The sequence below is a fragment of the Tamandua tetradactyla genome, chromosome 5, assembly GCF_023851605.1.
Source record: "Tamandua tetradactyla isolate mTamTet1 chromosome 5, mTamTet1.pri, whole genome shotgun sequence".
NCBI lineage: Eukaryota > Metazoa > Chordata > Mammalia > Pilosa > Myrmecophagidae > Tamandua > Tamandua tetradactyla.
The window spans coordinates 110229485-110246241 of NC_135331.1; the positions used below are offsets into that span (position 1 = coordinate 110229485).

Here is a 16757-nt window from a genome sequence, read left to right on the forward strand (position 1 = left end):
ATGCACTTCATTCTAGCAACACTTATTGAGTGATTATTTTGTACCAGACTCAGATGAGCATACTTACTTGAGACAAAGAAGATTTGCGATGAAAGAGCACAAGAGAACCAGGAAAAGATCAAGAGTGCGGAAAGAGACAAAACCACAAGTAGAAATAGAAGGTAGATTCAACAACGTTCCATCAGAGTCTAAATGTGAGTAAGAATTTGACAAAGATCAGAAAAGAAAGTCAGAGCAGCTCCTGCACAGGACCCCAAACGAACAGAATGATGGACTCAAATGCTGACCAATAAAAGGCAATCTGCTGGAGTTTGAAGAGCATTTAATAGAGAAGTGGTGAGAAGCAACAGAAGAAAAAGCAATGATTTCACTTAATATATATTACATATCCGTTGTCACTCACCTGCCTTTCCATTTAAAAACAAAAACAATGAACAATAACTATCATTTAAAAATCTTAACATTTCTGATTCTCCCAATAACACTGAAGGACTGGTTGAGAAATAACTAATATGTCTAATTCCTGTACACCCCCACCCCATGCATACATTTTTCCCCAGCACAATGATCTGTGCTATTTTAAAGCAGCTTCATGGAGAATTCGGGCCCATCTTATGAGCTCACCATGAACAAAGGAATGAAGGATGTTGGAGCCATGACACACAGCGGTTACCACCAGCTGCACTGCCAAGTGAGATAGCCAAGATTGCTCCTCCCTCCGCACAAAAGCCCCAAAGGATGCTGAAAGCTTGGCAACCTCCAAAAGCTTCTCTTGCTTCCTGCATTGGATGGGAGAAGCCACTTACTTAGTGGGGAAAACCATAGCCCAGGGCCAATCCGCTAGCTAGATTCATCAAAGAGATGGCTGAAACAGAATAGATTTTTCCTTTCCCCACAGAAATGACTCAAGAGCTTGTTTATTCAAAAGGCATATCTTCCATTGGGAAAGCTGGAGGATAGGGGAACTGGGAGAAAATAGTTCAAGTTCATATTGACCAACCCTACTCTCTCTGCATGCACACTACGGACTTGCCACCAGTACCTAGAAGATGGTCAGCATGCTCTGCTCACTCTGGCTTCCTTTTCCTTTGTAAACACAGCAGACAATGCAACTACTGTGTTTTACTTTGCTCATTTTCCTTTCAGGGAGGGAATGTACTTAAGTGGTTAAGAATAAGGACTTGGAGCCAGACTCCCTGCATTCAAATCCTGGCTCTGCCGAACTGCACACTGAGTGACCCTGGGCAGTTCATTAACTCTGAACCTCTGTTTCCCTAACTATAAAAATGGGGATAACAATATTACTGACATTGCAGGGTTACTGTGTGGGTTACATTATTTAGTGCATGGAGACTAGCTCCCAGCACCTTATTAGTTCTAAATAAATGTTTTGTATCATCATTAATAATAGCTCACAGATGATCAAATATTCTTTTTCCTTTGCAGTCCTTCTATTCAGTATTACATTAAGAGGTTCAAACTAAACCATAAGCTGAATTAGGTCTTTAGTAGGAAATGCATTTCTTCTGTGAAAAATATTTTCTCTCGGGCTAGGGAGAGTTTTCTGGGAGTTTTAAGAATTCTCTCTTAAGAAAGAAGAATTTTATAAGTATAGTTGGATGTTTGGTTTATCTGATAAATCAATTTTCCAGACCTAGAGTTCTAGATAGATGGATGGAAGACAGCAGGTGGATAGATAACTCGACATTGATAGGTGGATAGGTAGATATATTAGATATAGATCGATGACAGACTGATAGATGGTAATAGATGATAGTTTTTTTCCCCTATTTTATTATCTGTTCTCTTCCAGAATCTTTGAAAAACCATGGCAATTTGTCATTTTCCTCAGCTCTATAAGTAAAAGATTCACAAATGCAAATGATAAGAAGGCACTTGCAAATTGCTTCCTTCCATACCCTGTTTTTCAAACATAGGATATTGGAATTGCTACACATCTGTTCTCTGACATGTGAAGAAAAGTTACCCAGTTAGTGGATTATTCTAACTCCTTTGGCATGATGACTAACTATTTCCCCTTTAGTGAAAGTAGGCTGGACATTTTTTTCATTCTATGTTTATGAAACTTTTCTCCTACATTAACACATAAAAAGAGGCTTATAGACCTAAGTGCCTACTTCTCTCCACACTCTTTATTGTGCTTTGAAGTATATTTAATGAAAGATAATTCTCAATCAGACTGGTTCTGTTTCAATCTGTCTGGTGATTTAATTCCATGTGTTTTTACTCACTAGGTAAAATCAGGACGTCATCCCCAGGACCCGGGATAGTATGGTTCTGTCCTCCCCAACCCTCTTCAACACCTTTCCAAGTTTCAGGAAGAGACCATTTTAAAGCTGATTCAGATGCAGAGGTAGAAGCTGGAAGACAAAACGAAAATAGCAAGGGTAACTATGAAAGTTTAATTCACTATCATAACTTTCAAATTCTATCCTTAGTATAGGATGATGATTACATCTTCACCTACCAAAGCTGCTGCCTTTCAGTATTTTATAAACTGCTATAAAATTAACTAATCAGGTAGAAAGCAAGTAGTACTAAAAAGAAATACATTCTACTTCATTATTAAGCATTTGTGTTTCATCTTAGTACACATACTGCATATGCTTATTGTAGAATATTTGAAGATGCAAATAAAGAAAGAAAAAGAAAATATTCGCCTATAATCTTACCACCTAGAGATAACTACCACTAACCCTTTATAGTATTTTCTGCCAGAGTTTCTCAGCACTCTTACATAATTCAGATTATATCATACATTCAATTTCACAGGTCGTTCTTGTTTAGCTTAGCAGTTTTTCATTAAACAGCTTAGCACTGTTTAATATCATTAAAACCCTTTGTAAGGGTGCATGGGTAGTTCAGTGGTTAGAATGCCCACCTTTCATGCAGGAGACCTGGGTTCAATTCCCGAATCATGCACCAAAAAAAAAAAAAAAAAAAACACCTCTTTGTAAACATAATTTTAACAGCTGCATAATACTCTATCATATAAAAAGCCCATAATTTACTTAATCCCTAATGTTTGGCACTTTATTTTTAATTATAAATAATGTGCTTTCAAATATATTTATACAAATCTTCCCATAATCCTATCTTCTTACGATTCATTCTTAGCAATAAAATTTCTGAGTCAAAGGGTATGATCCTCTAATCATTCTTAATACATATTAAAAGCAGGGTAAAAGTTGCAACACCTCTCATTGTAGTAACTTCTGTACAGTTCATATATATCCCAGCTAGTTTTTATGAATTCTGCCTCTGATGATCAAGTGGTGTTTTCTTTTCAATCATTCCACTGCCCTCCTTCAGAAAATGCGGCCTAAATCTAACGTGGCCTGCCCAGCATCACATCGTGCACAACAGCATGCCAAGCTGTAACCATATGTTCTTTTCTGGGATGAAATTGCTACTACAGAGTCAGAAAGGCAGAGAGATTGTCTCAGAAGAGGGGACTGATACGCCTAGGAGATGGAGAATCTCATCCATTACTTTCTGACTTCACAAGCATAGATAATGAGTACCTTCACTATCAGAACTTTCTTAAATAGTGTAGGGACACAAAAAGAAATAAGATAACACCCTTGCCCCAAGTACTAGTAGTGTTGTATAAGTAAATACTGAAGTACAGAGACCTGTACAGGCTTTTAGAGGGTTCTCTTTAACGGCACTTGAGAAGGGGAGGCAGTGAGATTTTGCCAAGGGGGATTCCTGGAGGAGGTAGCATCTGAGCTGCATTTTAAAAGCTTAGGAGTTAAACAGGTAAAGGTGAGGTTGTGATGAGGGCATGACAGGGGGTTTGCACTCCAGAGGAACATGAGGGAAGGCATGAAATGAAAGATTAAGTGGGGAAACTAGAGCGCTTTGGAGTTGTTTTGTCTTAGAACTGGAAGTAGGCAAGAGATAAGGCTGGAGAAACAATTAGAAATCAGGGTCCAGAGCATGACCCCTGGGTTTCCAGTATGGGTTGATGGATCCAGTTTGGGCCATACTGAGTTTGGGGTATCTTTGAGGCCTCCATGGAGAAATGTAGGAAGCAGTGATTGATTATGAGTTTGAAAGATGGAAGAGAGCTCCTAGCTGGAGAGATGGATTTTGGAACAATCAGCACAGAAGTTGTATTTGACACTAAAAGGACGTTTGTGACAGCTCCAAAGAATCACAAAGTGAAAAGAGTAAATACCTCAAGTCAGAACCCTAGGAAACACACAGTTGTTTTATTTACCAGAACCACACTCCCCAGTCATAATGGCCTATTTAGGCCCCCAGATAAAAGTCTATATGTTGACATCAAACAGAATCATTTAATTAGCACAAAATATACCCTACACCACAAGAATCAGGCAATGTCTTGGAACAAACTTTGCTTCAGAAAAAGGCTTTACTTACATTTTGAAAATTCTAAAACTATAATATCTTCCTAAGTTTCCACCCAATTTTTCCCCTCCACAATATTATGCCCTAAATATCCAGGTGGGGACAGGGTCCAGGGAATTTGTTCTTGGTGGCCTCTGACTAATATCACAAAGGCCAGAAAGAGATGTTTTCTGATGCTTTATTTCCAGTGATATTTCAAATGAGCAATATCAGCTCTTTAAAACTCCATGCCAAACTTCAAAAATCCTCAATTACTTTAATTCTTCATTTTTCTCACCTTCACTTTTATTTATAGACAGGGCAACCATCTTTAATTGGACCAATTAGACCTTAAGATAGCTATTCTAACTCCATTACTTGGGAGTGAAAGATAACAAGGAATGTTGTCATACACAAATTTGATAATTCTCCACCATCCTGCCTTGAGATAACAATACCTAATGGGAGAGGAAACACATTTCAACTCCTGTCAGAGTTATTAGATTTTTATACAGTTAATTTTATGCTTCTATATAACTTATTATAAATATAAAAGCATGGTAGAGGAAAAGAAGTTCACAAGAGATAAGAAGAAACAATCAGAGATAGAGAGGGAGAATCAGGATAGAGGAATGTTAGGAACTAAGAAACGGAGCATGTCCAAAGGGTGATCTTGTTAAATAGCAGAGTTCCAATAAGAGTGGGAATAAGAAATGGCTATTGAATTGGGCAATCAGGGCACTGGTGACCCCAGTGAAAGCAATCCTGGTCTTAGGGAAAACCATATTACAGTTTCCCCTATCATTGAGGAATGATAGGAGGTAAGGAAGAGAAGACATCAAGTCAGATTCTCCAAAAAGCTCACTGATGAATGGACAGCTTTAAGATTTGAGGTCCTCAGTTTTTTATCTCCTTTCCCAACCTTTATACAAATTAGACATATCTTGAAACCAGGGTCCATGAAATTCAGTCAGAACCAGTATTTGTGATGATACTTGCTTCCCTGTATAAACTCATCATTCACAGCAGCCAAAATGTGAAGTGACCTCCAGCTTGAGATCTGAGCCAAATATTTTCCTCTCCCCCTTCACCCATCTACCCCAGAATGCAAGAAAATGAAAGGAAAAGTGAGCCTTTGAAAAGGCTTTATCCTTGCTACAAATGTTGAACTGACTTAGAATAAACAAAAACAAACAATGAATTACATTAGAGGGTGCTTATGAGAAATCTCATCTTTGAGAATCAGGCTTTTATTAGTTAGAAAGACTTCACAGAACCATCTAACTTTTTTGGGGGGGGGGGTGTTGTTTACCCTGACTTTCTGGAATTACCAGGAATAATGAAAGTTTTGAGATAGCCTGAGTTTTCTTTCCATTTGGGGGGGACCTATGGTATAGCTGTAGATCTGGACTCTCCTTTATGCACATATGGACCATAATCTATAGGCTGTGCATCCTTACATATTTCAATTCTTACTCTCCATTGTTTTAAAGAATAAGTGTGTCCTTCTTATACATTCCTTTGACATGCAGACATGTATTTTAGCTATAGGGGTGACAGAATAGAAACTATTGTCAGGCATAAAATCAGTAGGTATGATACTTATTGGTTTGTAAACAAGAATTGAAGAAGAAATCTGGAGAACTATTGAACAGCACTGCTGTCCTGGGGATTTCTAATTGGTGGGTTAACACTTACCTGAAATAGTTGGGGGAACACCTTCCTGTACCTGGAGAGTCACTTGAACTTGACCTTCACCTGAAACTGAGTACAAACAGCCGTAATTGAATTTGAGGCAAAGAACACCTTAAGATAAAAGATATTCATGTGTGAGAAAGTTGACTTCATGCTATATCCCTCCTTCTTAAGTTTCAAACTAAAAAGTGAAGTCCTTATTAGTTAATCTAACAATTTAACAATTGATTTTCAACCGTTTTTAGTTTGATTGCTTTTATTTGATTAAACTTAATTGCAATGAGGTCTCCTAGAGAATTGGCACATATATAATTAGAAAAAAAAAAAACCTTTAGCCATATGTTCTTTGGATGACAGTCATGGCCAGCAGGGCACAACTCATATCCTATTTCCTCTCCATCATTTCACAGGCTCAGCTTTTAGAATTCATGTGTTTTTCACCAATAGAGTTCAGATTGCCCATGAAATGTATTTGCTTTACCTTTATCCAAACAAATTGTCCTTTTAATGAAGGCATTTCTCCACCCCCACCCCCCTTTCTCCTCCTATCTCCCAAACCAACTGAGCACATTTAAAAGGCCTGGGGTTCATTAATTTTAAGTGTTCAATAAATTAGTGGAAATAATCAAAAGGCCTGATTCTTTCTGATAATGACAATTTGATGTCAGTATAAACCAGTAGATTAAGCTGGGAACATATGCTCCTTTGCCAAGAGAGGCTGCTATAATTAAATAGAGAATGTATCTACAAGGTGCTCTCACGCCTGATTAATTAGTAATCAGGTACACAAACTCCACCTTTCAGTAACACCTTGTCTCTTATTGGATAATTACCCTTTCTGCCTTGTCAGAAATCCTGTGGGCCAGTACCACCCAGCTCTGGAAGGCCCGGTGCTGCCAGGGCTCGGGGACTCAGGGCCTTGCCCACACTCTCCATTTGCCTTTCCCTGGGACGCCAAACACTTTCCTCCATCACTGGATAAAGTAGACTGAGGATCATTCTTTCTGATTACAAAGCATAAGCTTCAGAACACTACCAAGAAAATAATCACTAAAGGGATCTACGATGAAACTTCTTGAGGTTCTTTTTATGCAGGCATCTCTTATTCTTCTATTGGTTTCACTATCATTTTCAATTTTTCATATTATAAAATGGTTTTCTCCTTATACATTGTATGTGGACCACATACAATGACCACTATACCATTTACATATTCTATTTTTATCTCCAATTCCAAGATTTCACTTATGATGTCCTTTTATCCTCTTAGGTATTTCGCCCACTTTTGACCTTAAAAAAAATGCAACCACCAGTCAAGCATCTCATTTTTTCTAACTGTCTAACATATCCACTTCTGCTTATACCAATCTCTATATTTTTTAAGGTTGAAGAGCAGTTCTAAATCCACACTGTGATAATTATTCCAAAGTGGTTTTTAATTTAGTTAATATTAAATGAACATCAACTGTGAATTTAGGATTGCATCAATAGTTAGCTTAAATGACAATTTAAACACTTTCTGACCACTCTCCTAGAGGCATGAAATAACCCCCATAGAGGAGTCAAAAAGCAAGACCGAAAAAAAGTTAGATTTAATCAGAAAGAAAAAAGGAGAGAGAAAATGGAAAAGATGACATCTCAAACTATGCAAAAGATTATAAAGATATAAAACACTTCTACAAGAGTAAGAAACTAAATATTGAAATAGTATAACACTCTAAACAAGGTATACTAGGAAAAAATCCAGGTTACTTTTTGAAAGGAGTATCAGATCATTTAAAGGTATCATAAAAATCAATCTTGTTACTGGTTTCCAAGCTATTGTACATTTGAGTCTATCTGTGCCCTCTGTCTTCAGGCAGAGCCACTGAGGTAAGGAAAGCAAAATAGACTCATATAAAAATCTTCTTCAAAGATGCTCCATTCATTTTATAGTGATTAATTCAACCTAAAATAGGTATGAGTCATGCTTACAAGAGAGGAATGTTCAGGGTTGAAAAGGATAGAAACATTATTTTGTTCCCACTAGTAGATGAGGAAATTTGAAGTAGAAGGAAAACAGTCAATGTGTCCCAAATCCCTTAAGTTAAAAGAGGTAGATGTAAGTATCTGCATGTGGCGGTTATTATCACAATGACGAACACTTAGATGGAAGAGACAAACCCTCAACACAGCTGGCTCCATTGTAGGCTATCTCTCTTGTTCTCTAATTTCCTTAATCACCTACCCAGGCATGGGAGGCAGGTCCTAGATATCACATTGTCCTTGGTAAACCAAAACCCACTGGGCCAATGTTCCATCCTGCTTGCAACTCTTAACATTGCACTGGCGCTTCTGGACTGAGGGCCGCTGATTTTCTTCAGCCTCTACCCACACACAAATGGTCCCACCTCCAGAGGAACCCCCTCCCAAAACAGACATTGGAAAGCTAAAAAGTACATTGCAAAGTCATTGCTCACTTTATTAAAGTCAGTGAGCAAGAACCATCCCATCTGGAGAAAGGAAGCAATTTCATTATCATAGAAGATGGAGAAAAGTTCCCCAAAACAGAGAAGCTGGAAGATCCTGTTTCCCATCCCACTACCTACACCACCACTTTGCCCTCTGCAGGCTGGTTCTGAGCATCTGGTCCTGAGTCAGAAGCCCATTTCTTCCCAAACACCATTTTTAGGTCATGTGAGATGATAAAGAATGGTGAAAAAGAATGCACGTGCTGGACTCCAACAGCCTGGATCAGAACCCCAGCTTTCCCAGTTCCAAGCTGTAAGGCAACAGATAAATTACTCACCATTTCTGAACCTCATTTATTTAATCTTAAAATGGGATTAACCATACTACTCACCTCATAGGGTTATTTGGAAGAAAAGATGGGGTAATCCAAAGCTAATGCTTAGCATAGTATCTGGCATGTAGCAAACAATAAATATTAGCTATTATTCATACTGTAATTATGCCATGTTCATTATTCTAGGATCCAGTTAACAAGACCCAAGAAACATGTTTTTACTGTTACATTTTTTTCTACTGCACCTAATCATGATGAGCCATGGTATTACAGCGTTGTAAGCAACTTAACCAGATCTGCTACAATTTGCTAAGTGCTTTGATTCTATAAACGACAGTGTAAATATAAAGTGTCATTTCCAATTTGGAAAAATACAAAGAGGGATGAAAATCATTTGAGAATAAAGGTAATGACGTGGTAAGAGTTAAAAGCCATAAACAAGCTGTGATATTGTGCATATGTTTCCTTGGTACTTACGATTTCTGACTTTGCATGTGTAATATGAGAATGGTTAATCTGCCTTGTTTATAAATGGAACCCCATTGTGGTTGATTCTTCCCAGATCATGAGATCTGGTCCTTGAAAAGAAAAGGAAGTATTTGGGTCATTATTGCCTAATTATCCTGAAGAGTGCTATATGATCTAAACTTACTAAAAGCACAGACATCTAGAAGGAAGGGAGAAACATGCCAAGAAAATGGTTCCTGGTAAGTGGAAAGAGGTAGAATTTCCTAGTCAATATAACACTTCTGCCTGCCAGGGTTATTCATTGTGTCTGGAAAATTTTATCCTCATTAGGACACTAGGAAAGAGAAAAAATTCATTATTTCCCTAAGCAGGTCCCATTCTCTCTTGGTATTTTGGAGGGAGAAATAAGTACATATCTATTATAAAGGAAAAAAAAATGTGGTGTCTTAACAGACCACAGACTCTTTCCCTATTTTCCTCTTCTACTCATATTCCATTCTCACTTTGCCATTTTGATACATGCACATGCCAGGGCCTCTCCTTCAGTCCCTCCATGTCTAGTGTGCATCAACCACTGACTGCACATGGAGGGGACATGAAACAGCAATGTAATCCATGCCTGCACATTTCATCCAGTCCCCCCTTGATCCATGGCTTCTCTTTGACTCTGTCTGCCCTGGGTCCAGACTCTAGCTTTGTTCTCATGAACTAGTTGTTGGATTTGGTCCTCTCTGTATATGTTTCCTCTGGCTTGCCCTATCCTCTACCTTCGCCTCTTCTTGCCTCTATCCTCTACCCGCCTCACACACCTGCATGCTCCTGCTTCGAGTCTCCCTTTCTTTTCAGCAAACATGGCCTCACCTCCCCAAAGCTGACATAGCAGGCTTCCTTGTGACCTGGTTCCTGGGCAGCTGGAGTTTGATTCCCAGGACCACATTCCTGTTTGATTTCAGTCCCACAGAGGTGGGCAACAGACAGTGACAGCCACAGATGTCACTATAGCCCTTGTAACACATGATCTTCAAAAGACCTTCACAGAAATAGTGCATTAAAATCCCATGATCACTTTTGAGTCTTCTATACTTCCCAGTGACATTCATTCATGGAAGGGTGTACTCTTCTAAGGGTGAGAGTAAAAAAAGAAAAATGATCAAGACACCAAAAATACATATGCACAGTCCTGAGAGTTAGCTCCATTAAGCACTTTTAATTAATGAAGGGAACAATGGTAATGCTTATCTTGTCCCAAAGCAGTGTTTGCCACACTTGTGAGGGGCATTGGTGATTTCCTGGGCCCTGCCCCAGACTTAAGAACCAGAATCTCCAGGGAAGAACCCAGGAGCAAGCATTCCAGCTTTTTGCCCATGAGATAAATTTAGAAAACACTGATTTAAGGAATTAGACAACTTCTCTCAAACTACACACTTGAAAATGTGCTTGTTCTCAGGAGCAGATGTTCTTAGTAAGTGCAAACAGAGATACAGATGAAAAAGAGATGTGTCCTCACAATTCTTACTTTTCATCAATTATACCAAAATTTTGCAGATGACATTTTATTTCCAAAATATAAACTGTGAGGTGATGACTTAAGGTGGAAAAAAAAGTTTATTTTAACACTATGAATTTTAATATGTATTAGAAAAAAATAGTTCATCAAGTCCATGATATTTTATGACTATTATTCCTCAAGAATAGATTAGGTTCTAAAACTAAAACTGTTGACTTGAGAAAAATATTAAATACATTTTAAATTTATGCCTCATGTACAGGAGGCAAGAGGATGTGACCAAATCATGAAGGTGTTATTCAAATATTTAAAGTTTAAGAAGCACAGTATTAACCAATAAGTACATGATTTTTGTATAAATAGAAAGAATACAAATTGGTTTACAAGTGTAGGAATGTAAGCTTGGATTTTTAAAAAAAACAATAACACTAGTATATAAAAAAGAGCACTGAACTTAAAAGTCAAAAAAGTTGAGTTTGAATACTGGTTGAACTACCTACAATCTGTGTGAATTGAGACTAACCATGTAGCATCATTAAAACTCAGCTTCTTAATCTGAGTGATTCCTAAAAACTAAAAATTAAAAAAAAAAATTTTCTGACTTCCAAATTTTCTTCCCTTCTTTCCTTTGTCCCTCCATCCCTTCCTCTCTCCTTCCTTCCTTCCCCCTTCCTTCCTTCCTTCATTAGCTCATTCCTTCCTTTTTCTTTTAAAGAAGTTGCTTCTAACCAAGAAGCAAAAGCCCTTTTCACACCCCCAAGTCCTGTTCACATTATCTATATTTTTACCATAAAGGGTAGTACATTTCCCTGAAGTCAATCCTCTACATCACTAGTAAAAATCCTTGGGGATCTCTGCAGAATGAGCGTTCTATAAGAATGTAAATTAATTTATTAACTAGAATGCTATAGATTGCCTTCAAGGCCCTTAGCATGGGAATGGCAGCAGAGTTTCAAAAGATTATGATTCTGCTCTGCCTACAAAATCCTCCCTAAGAGCTTTGGGGAGCCAGCTGAGTTCTCTCTCCTACTCAGATCCTAACAGGATTTCTTCTCAAGGCAATGCATGGTGTCTGGTGGACCAACTGAAGAACAGAAGAGACTCGGCAGTCTGCTCCATCCCAGGGCCCTCACCCCTTTGAGAAAAGGGAACCCTAGGGAGAGTAGCCATAATCTCTGAGTCCCAAACTCAGGAAAAAAGTTTTATTTTCAGGGTCTCCCAAGTTAGCAGCTTCAGTTTTGATCTGTCTGTGTGATGACTTGGGTTCTGCAGGGCAACCAACGGAAAATAAAGTCCATCTGTCTTTCTAGCCTCACAGAGAGGCCACATCCCAGGTTTTTCGCCAAACAGGCTGCCTTTATCTATGAGATGGGGACATTCAGAGATAAGCATTGGCCAGGCAGGCTAGACATGGCTTTTCTTCAGTCAGATCAGAAGAAGGTGGTGCAGCAGGAGCTCTCTGAGCCTTCCAGACGGACCTTCTCAGCTGCCGCCTCACACAATGTCCCAGCTCGGCTGCATCTCTGCTGCATGAGTGGGGGCTGTGTGAACTCTGGAGGGCAACTGTGAATGGCCCAGCATCTGATATGAATTTATCACCGGCTGCTGGTTGGGTGGGGGGTAAAGCAAGGAGAAGGGGCTGTGAGTGTTTAATGCACGCTGCCATAACCCAACAGTTTGCCCTAAAGAGCCTTTTACCAATATAAAAAGACAGGGTCAAAAGTAAGTTGACCCCTGACAGAATGTACAATTATTAGAAGAGGGCTGTGTACGAGCAGCTGCTGGAACCCCACTGGCTCCGCATTGGGCTTCCAAGAGTCAGAATATGAATAATCAACTCAAGATTGTTTTCTCCACCCCTCTCAATCCACACCATCTCCCCACAGCCTTCTCCTCCTGTTTTGAACAAGTCCTGTTATAGATCTACAGGAAGAAGCACACCCCTCCCTAGCAGCTGCAATAATTGTGTTCCTATTGTGTTGAGGACCTCCTCCTGGCCACCCCCCTACAAGTGGCCATTGTGAATGGAGAGTCAGTGATTACACGCTCCGCCTCAGGCTTTGGGGGACCCAGCTGCATAAGTGCTGACACACGAGCGTGCGGAAGGCCAGAGAGGGGGCTGGTGGAGGTGGAGGCAAGAGGTGAGGGGCGGAGGGCGGGGGCGGGAGGGACCACGTCTGTGAGATGGGACTCAGACATACCAGACCTTTTGCATAAGTCAAGCCCAGAACAAATGAGGCTTTATGGGGCCCCAGTGCTGATGGGTCTCATCTCCCTTTGAAGTAGAGCTGAGCATGGGGCCTAGCAGCTTTTCCTCCTTTGGACCAAGCAAACATCCTTCTTTTGATATGCTACATGCTCATTATCTCTGCCCCATTTAATGATTTTTGATTGAAGGGTGACGGCTGGGATGCCTAGAGGATCGTTAGAGAGGCTCCATGCAGCCAAGCCCGGAAGAAAGGCTTTCCTTGTGCCTGCGCCTAAATTTGGAATTTCTTAACAGTGTGCGCTTGTTCTTAGAGGCAGATAAGGGCTGAGCGTGAAATTCTTAATTAAGCAATAAATAGAGAGTGGGGTGTCAGCAGATGTAGCCAGTAGCCATGGCAACAGGAATCACATGGGCAAGAGAACTGAGACTAAATGTGGGCCTCGGGCCTGGGCCTGACTGACAGCTGAAGAATCCTACAAAGCTTGTAAACCAGATTAATTAGCTGACTAATTATTTCATAGCGTTAATGTAACTAAAAAATAAAAATAGTTCACCATGAACTGAAACATCCCTGGAAAATAAGCAGGGCAAGAAACAGGGGAAACCAGCTCTGTATGGAAGAAACATGAGATGCCAGTGAGTCAAATCGTGAAAACGGAAAAATGGGCTTGCTTGATTTTAATCCTGACTTTAAAAACATAAAAGAATTCTTATTCCATGGTCATAGTCAGTCCCACGCATGGCACAGGAGTCACAATTTGGAAATGCCATTCGTAATAGTTCATCAGATCACACATTACGACTGCTGGGTCCTAAGGCGAACGACAGCACGCAAGGACGTTATTTGTGGTCTGTTTTATAAGTAGCTCCTTGGGCAGAATTCTCAGTGGCTTTAGGAAGGCAACCTGAACTAATCTCTTTAAAGGGTATTTTCAAATGAGCAAAGGTGTATCATTCTGTGGATAACAACTGCAGAAGTGGTATTAAATATCAATCATGGGAACAACATATTTATCTCACCATGGTTCTCAGTTATCTTACAGAATCTAGTGTGAGAAAATAGAACAAGACCTTTTCAGAAAGGTCATAATGTGTATTTTTAGTTCAAGTCATGCGATACTGTCGACCTTCTGGGTAAAAAGAAAATTCCAGAAAAACAGGCTATTGAGAAAATGTTTAGTAAAAGTAACCTAGCAAGCTTGTTACACTTGAAAATGTTTGGGTGTTTCGTACCACAATTCCAAGAGTCAAGTAAATATTCTTAACTCTAGTTCTATAGACAAAACCATAGAAGCATGGAGCAATTATAACACCGTCCCCCAGGTAAAATTGCCAGCGCTGACTTAAAACCCTAAGCCCTAAACTCTAGCCATGAGCTTTCCAAAGAACCTGCCTTCCATAAAGACATTTGCTGAATGAAGAAAAAACACTTGCCTTGGTGGAGAAAGAAATGCAAAGGCCAAACATATTATATATGCAGAATTTTTTCATCATGAGGGTCAGTGAGAGGTTTCCCCTTATAACCCTGCCTAGCATCCCTCCCCTTAGAAAACAAACAAACAAACAAACAAAAAACAACCTTCAATGATTACTTAGTGGGCAGCACACTCTAGTGGAGAGATCCATAGCCAGGAGCTAGAATGCCTGGGTTCTGATCTTTTCTTCCATTCTCAGCTTGGTCTGAGATCAGTCAGGTATCTTTAATCACACATGAAGCAGCTAGATAGAGGAAATGAAGCTAACTGTGATTTAAAAAAAAACAAACTTCCTATCCTGTGGAATGTGGTGGGGTTGCAAACAAACAAAACAAAAGATGAAACACTTAGAAGCGTTCAACAAACAAATACAACCCAGCCAACTGTCGGTGAAGCAGCACTCTGTGAACACAACACCAGCCAGGAAAATGAGCAGCTCTGCCGTGAGTCTGAAAGGAAACTTGGCAGACCTAGAGGAGATCAAGCTGTTTCCTTAAAATGAAACAAAACTCATGAATACATAGCTGTCCCATGCTTGCATCCAAGGGATATGCACAGACTGTGGAGTCTTGATTTATGCGCTGTTCTTGGATTAAATGTATTTTACGTAAGTTATCCCAGTCACAGACCTAAAAAGTCACATAGTCTGAAAACACAGTTGAGTTAAGATGACAATCTGATCTATATATGAAATGCACCACGTATTACAGAAAGTATACTTCTTGGGGCCTTGTGAGGGCAGCAGCTATGATGACTATCTCACTGCTTTTATGGCGCTGGGGAGTGTAGGCAGGTCTAGGCAAAACAAGATACCTAATCACCAATTTCCTAGGGAGATTAAAAACTTTATCCAGAGGATATCCAACCTCATAACCCAACCCATGAAATCCAGGGCACCACCAGCAAGGAGCACTGGAAGCCTGTCTCAGTTCCTTCCTGAGTCCTCATGTCCTCACATGCCAGCCCACAAATAGGAACAGAAGTGGCTCCAGCCACTTATCACCCCCACACAACACTCAGAATAGAGAGGGAGCACCCATGGCCATGAAAGCTGCTACTCGAACCTCTGGGAGTCATCTTCAAGAAGCAAAAGTCTCAAAGTTTATTAAACGTTCAATCAACCCTCTGCAACTTCCTGATCTTTTCTCTATTCCTATTCCAAGGAAGAGAAGCTAGGCTATTCTGATACAAAGACTTTTAAAAATTAATGACTCTATCTAATAGTAAACAGTCTTTAATTTATCTATATTAAAATATTCATCTACATTATATACACATATAACATAAAGATGTACATCTATATAAGAATACATAAGTACATATGTATGTGCATTTATATCATATATGTATATATGCAGTATAATAGTACTCTTGGTATCAACTCAATTAAATATGCTAATAAATTTTCCTGTGCCTTGCAAGGTTTATTAACTATCCAAATTAGTTTGCAGCTTGTGAACAAAATTTGACCAATGGACAAGACAGGTTCTTCAGAACCATGTTAAATAATAGGAAGAAAGAAATTTGAAACTAAAATTTTGTTCCAGAATATAGATTAAGTGAATAGTTATGGTAAAGTTAATGACAACTATTTGCACTCACTTAATGACCATAGCAAGCTATAGTACTAAAACAGTTTCAGGATGTCTGTTCATCCCCAGATTTTCCAGTTTTAGGTTACTTTCATGGATGGATCAAATCAAAAATAAAATGTGAATGGTACATTTACATTGCCTTCCCCGCTACATGGGACATGACATCTAGGGATGAAAGTCTCCCTGGTGGTGTGGGAGAGGACTTCCCAGGAATGAGCCTGGCCCTGGCACCATGGGATCAACAATGCCATCCTGACCAAAAGGCGGAAAAGAAGTGTAAGAAACAAGGTATCAGTGGCTGAGAGAGTTCAGATAGAGTGGAGAGGCTACCCTGGAGGTCACTCTCATGCAAGCTTCAGTTAGACATTGCTACTTATCATAACTTGCTAACCCCCAATCAAGACCATTCCTGTCAATCCTAAAGACCACCTAGGACATTATACAAGATCCTACAAAGGTTCCACGCTCTAGGGTAACTTTCACAAACCTCCAGCCTCCAGATGGGTCTCTGGACCAGATAAATCCTGAAATGCAGAGCGGCTAGCCTCTCCAGAGTATCAACTTGTTCCATCCCCCCATCCCATATTATTGACAGCCCCTTCCAACATGAAAAAGTTAGACTGAGCATAGTCCAAATACCCCTAAT

The 16757-nt window shown here is 39.6% G+C and overlaps 1 protein-coding gene across 1 annotated transcript in view; it reads right to left on the minus strand.

Annotated features, from left to right (window-relative positions):
* Nucleotides 1-16757, minus strand: part of PKHD1 (PKHD1 ciliary IPT domain containing fibrocystin/polyductin) — a 499663-nt gene that overhangs the window by 241963 nt on the left and 240943 nt on the right. Inside the window, 2 exon segments of the mRNA XM_077162050.1 lie at nt 2253-2381; nt 6076-6141. Of these exon segments, the coding sequence (XP_077018165.1) occupies nt 2253-2381; nt 6076-6141 (195 nt within the window).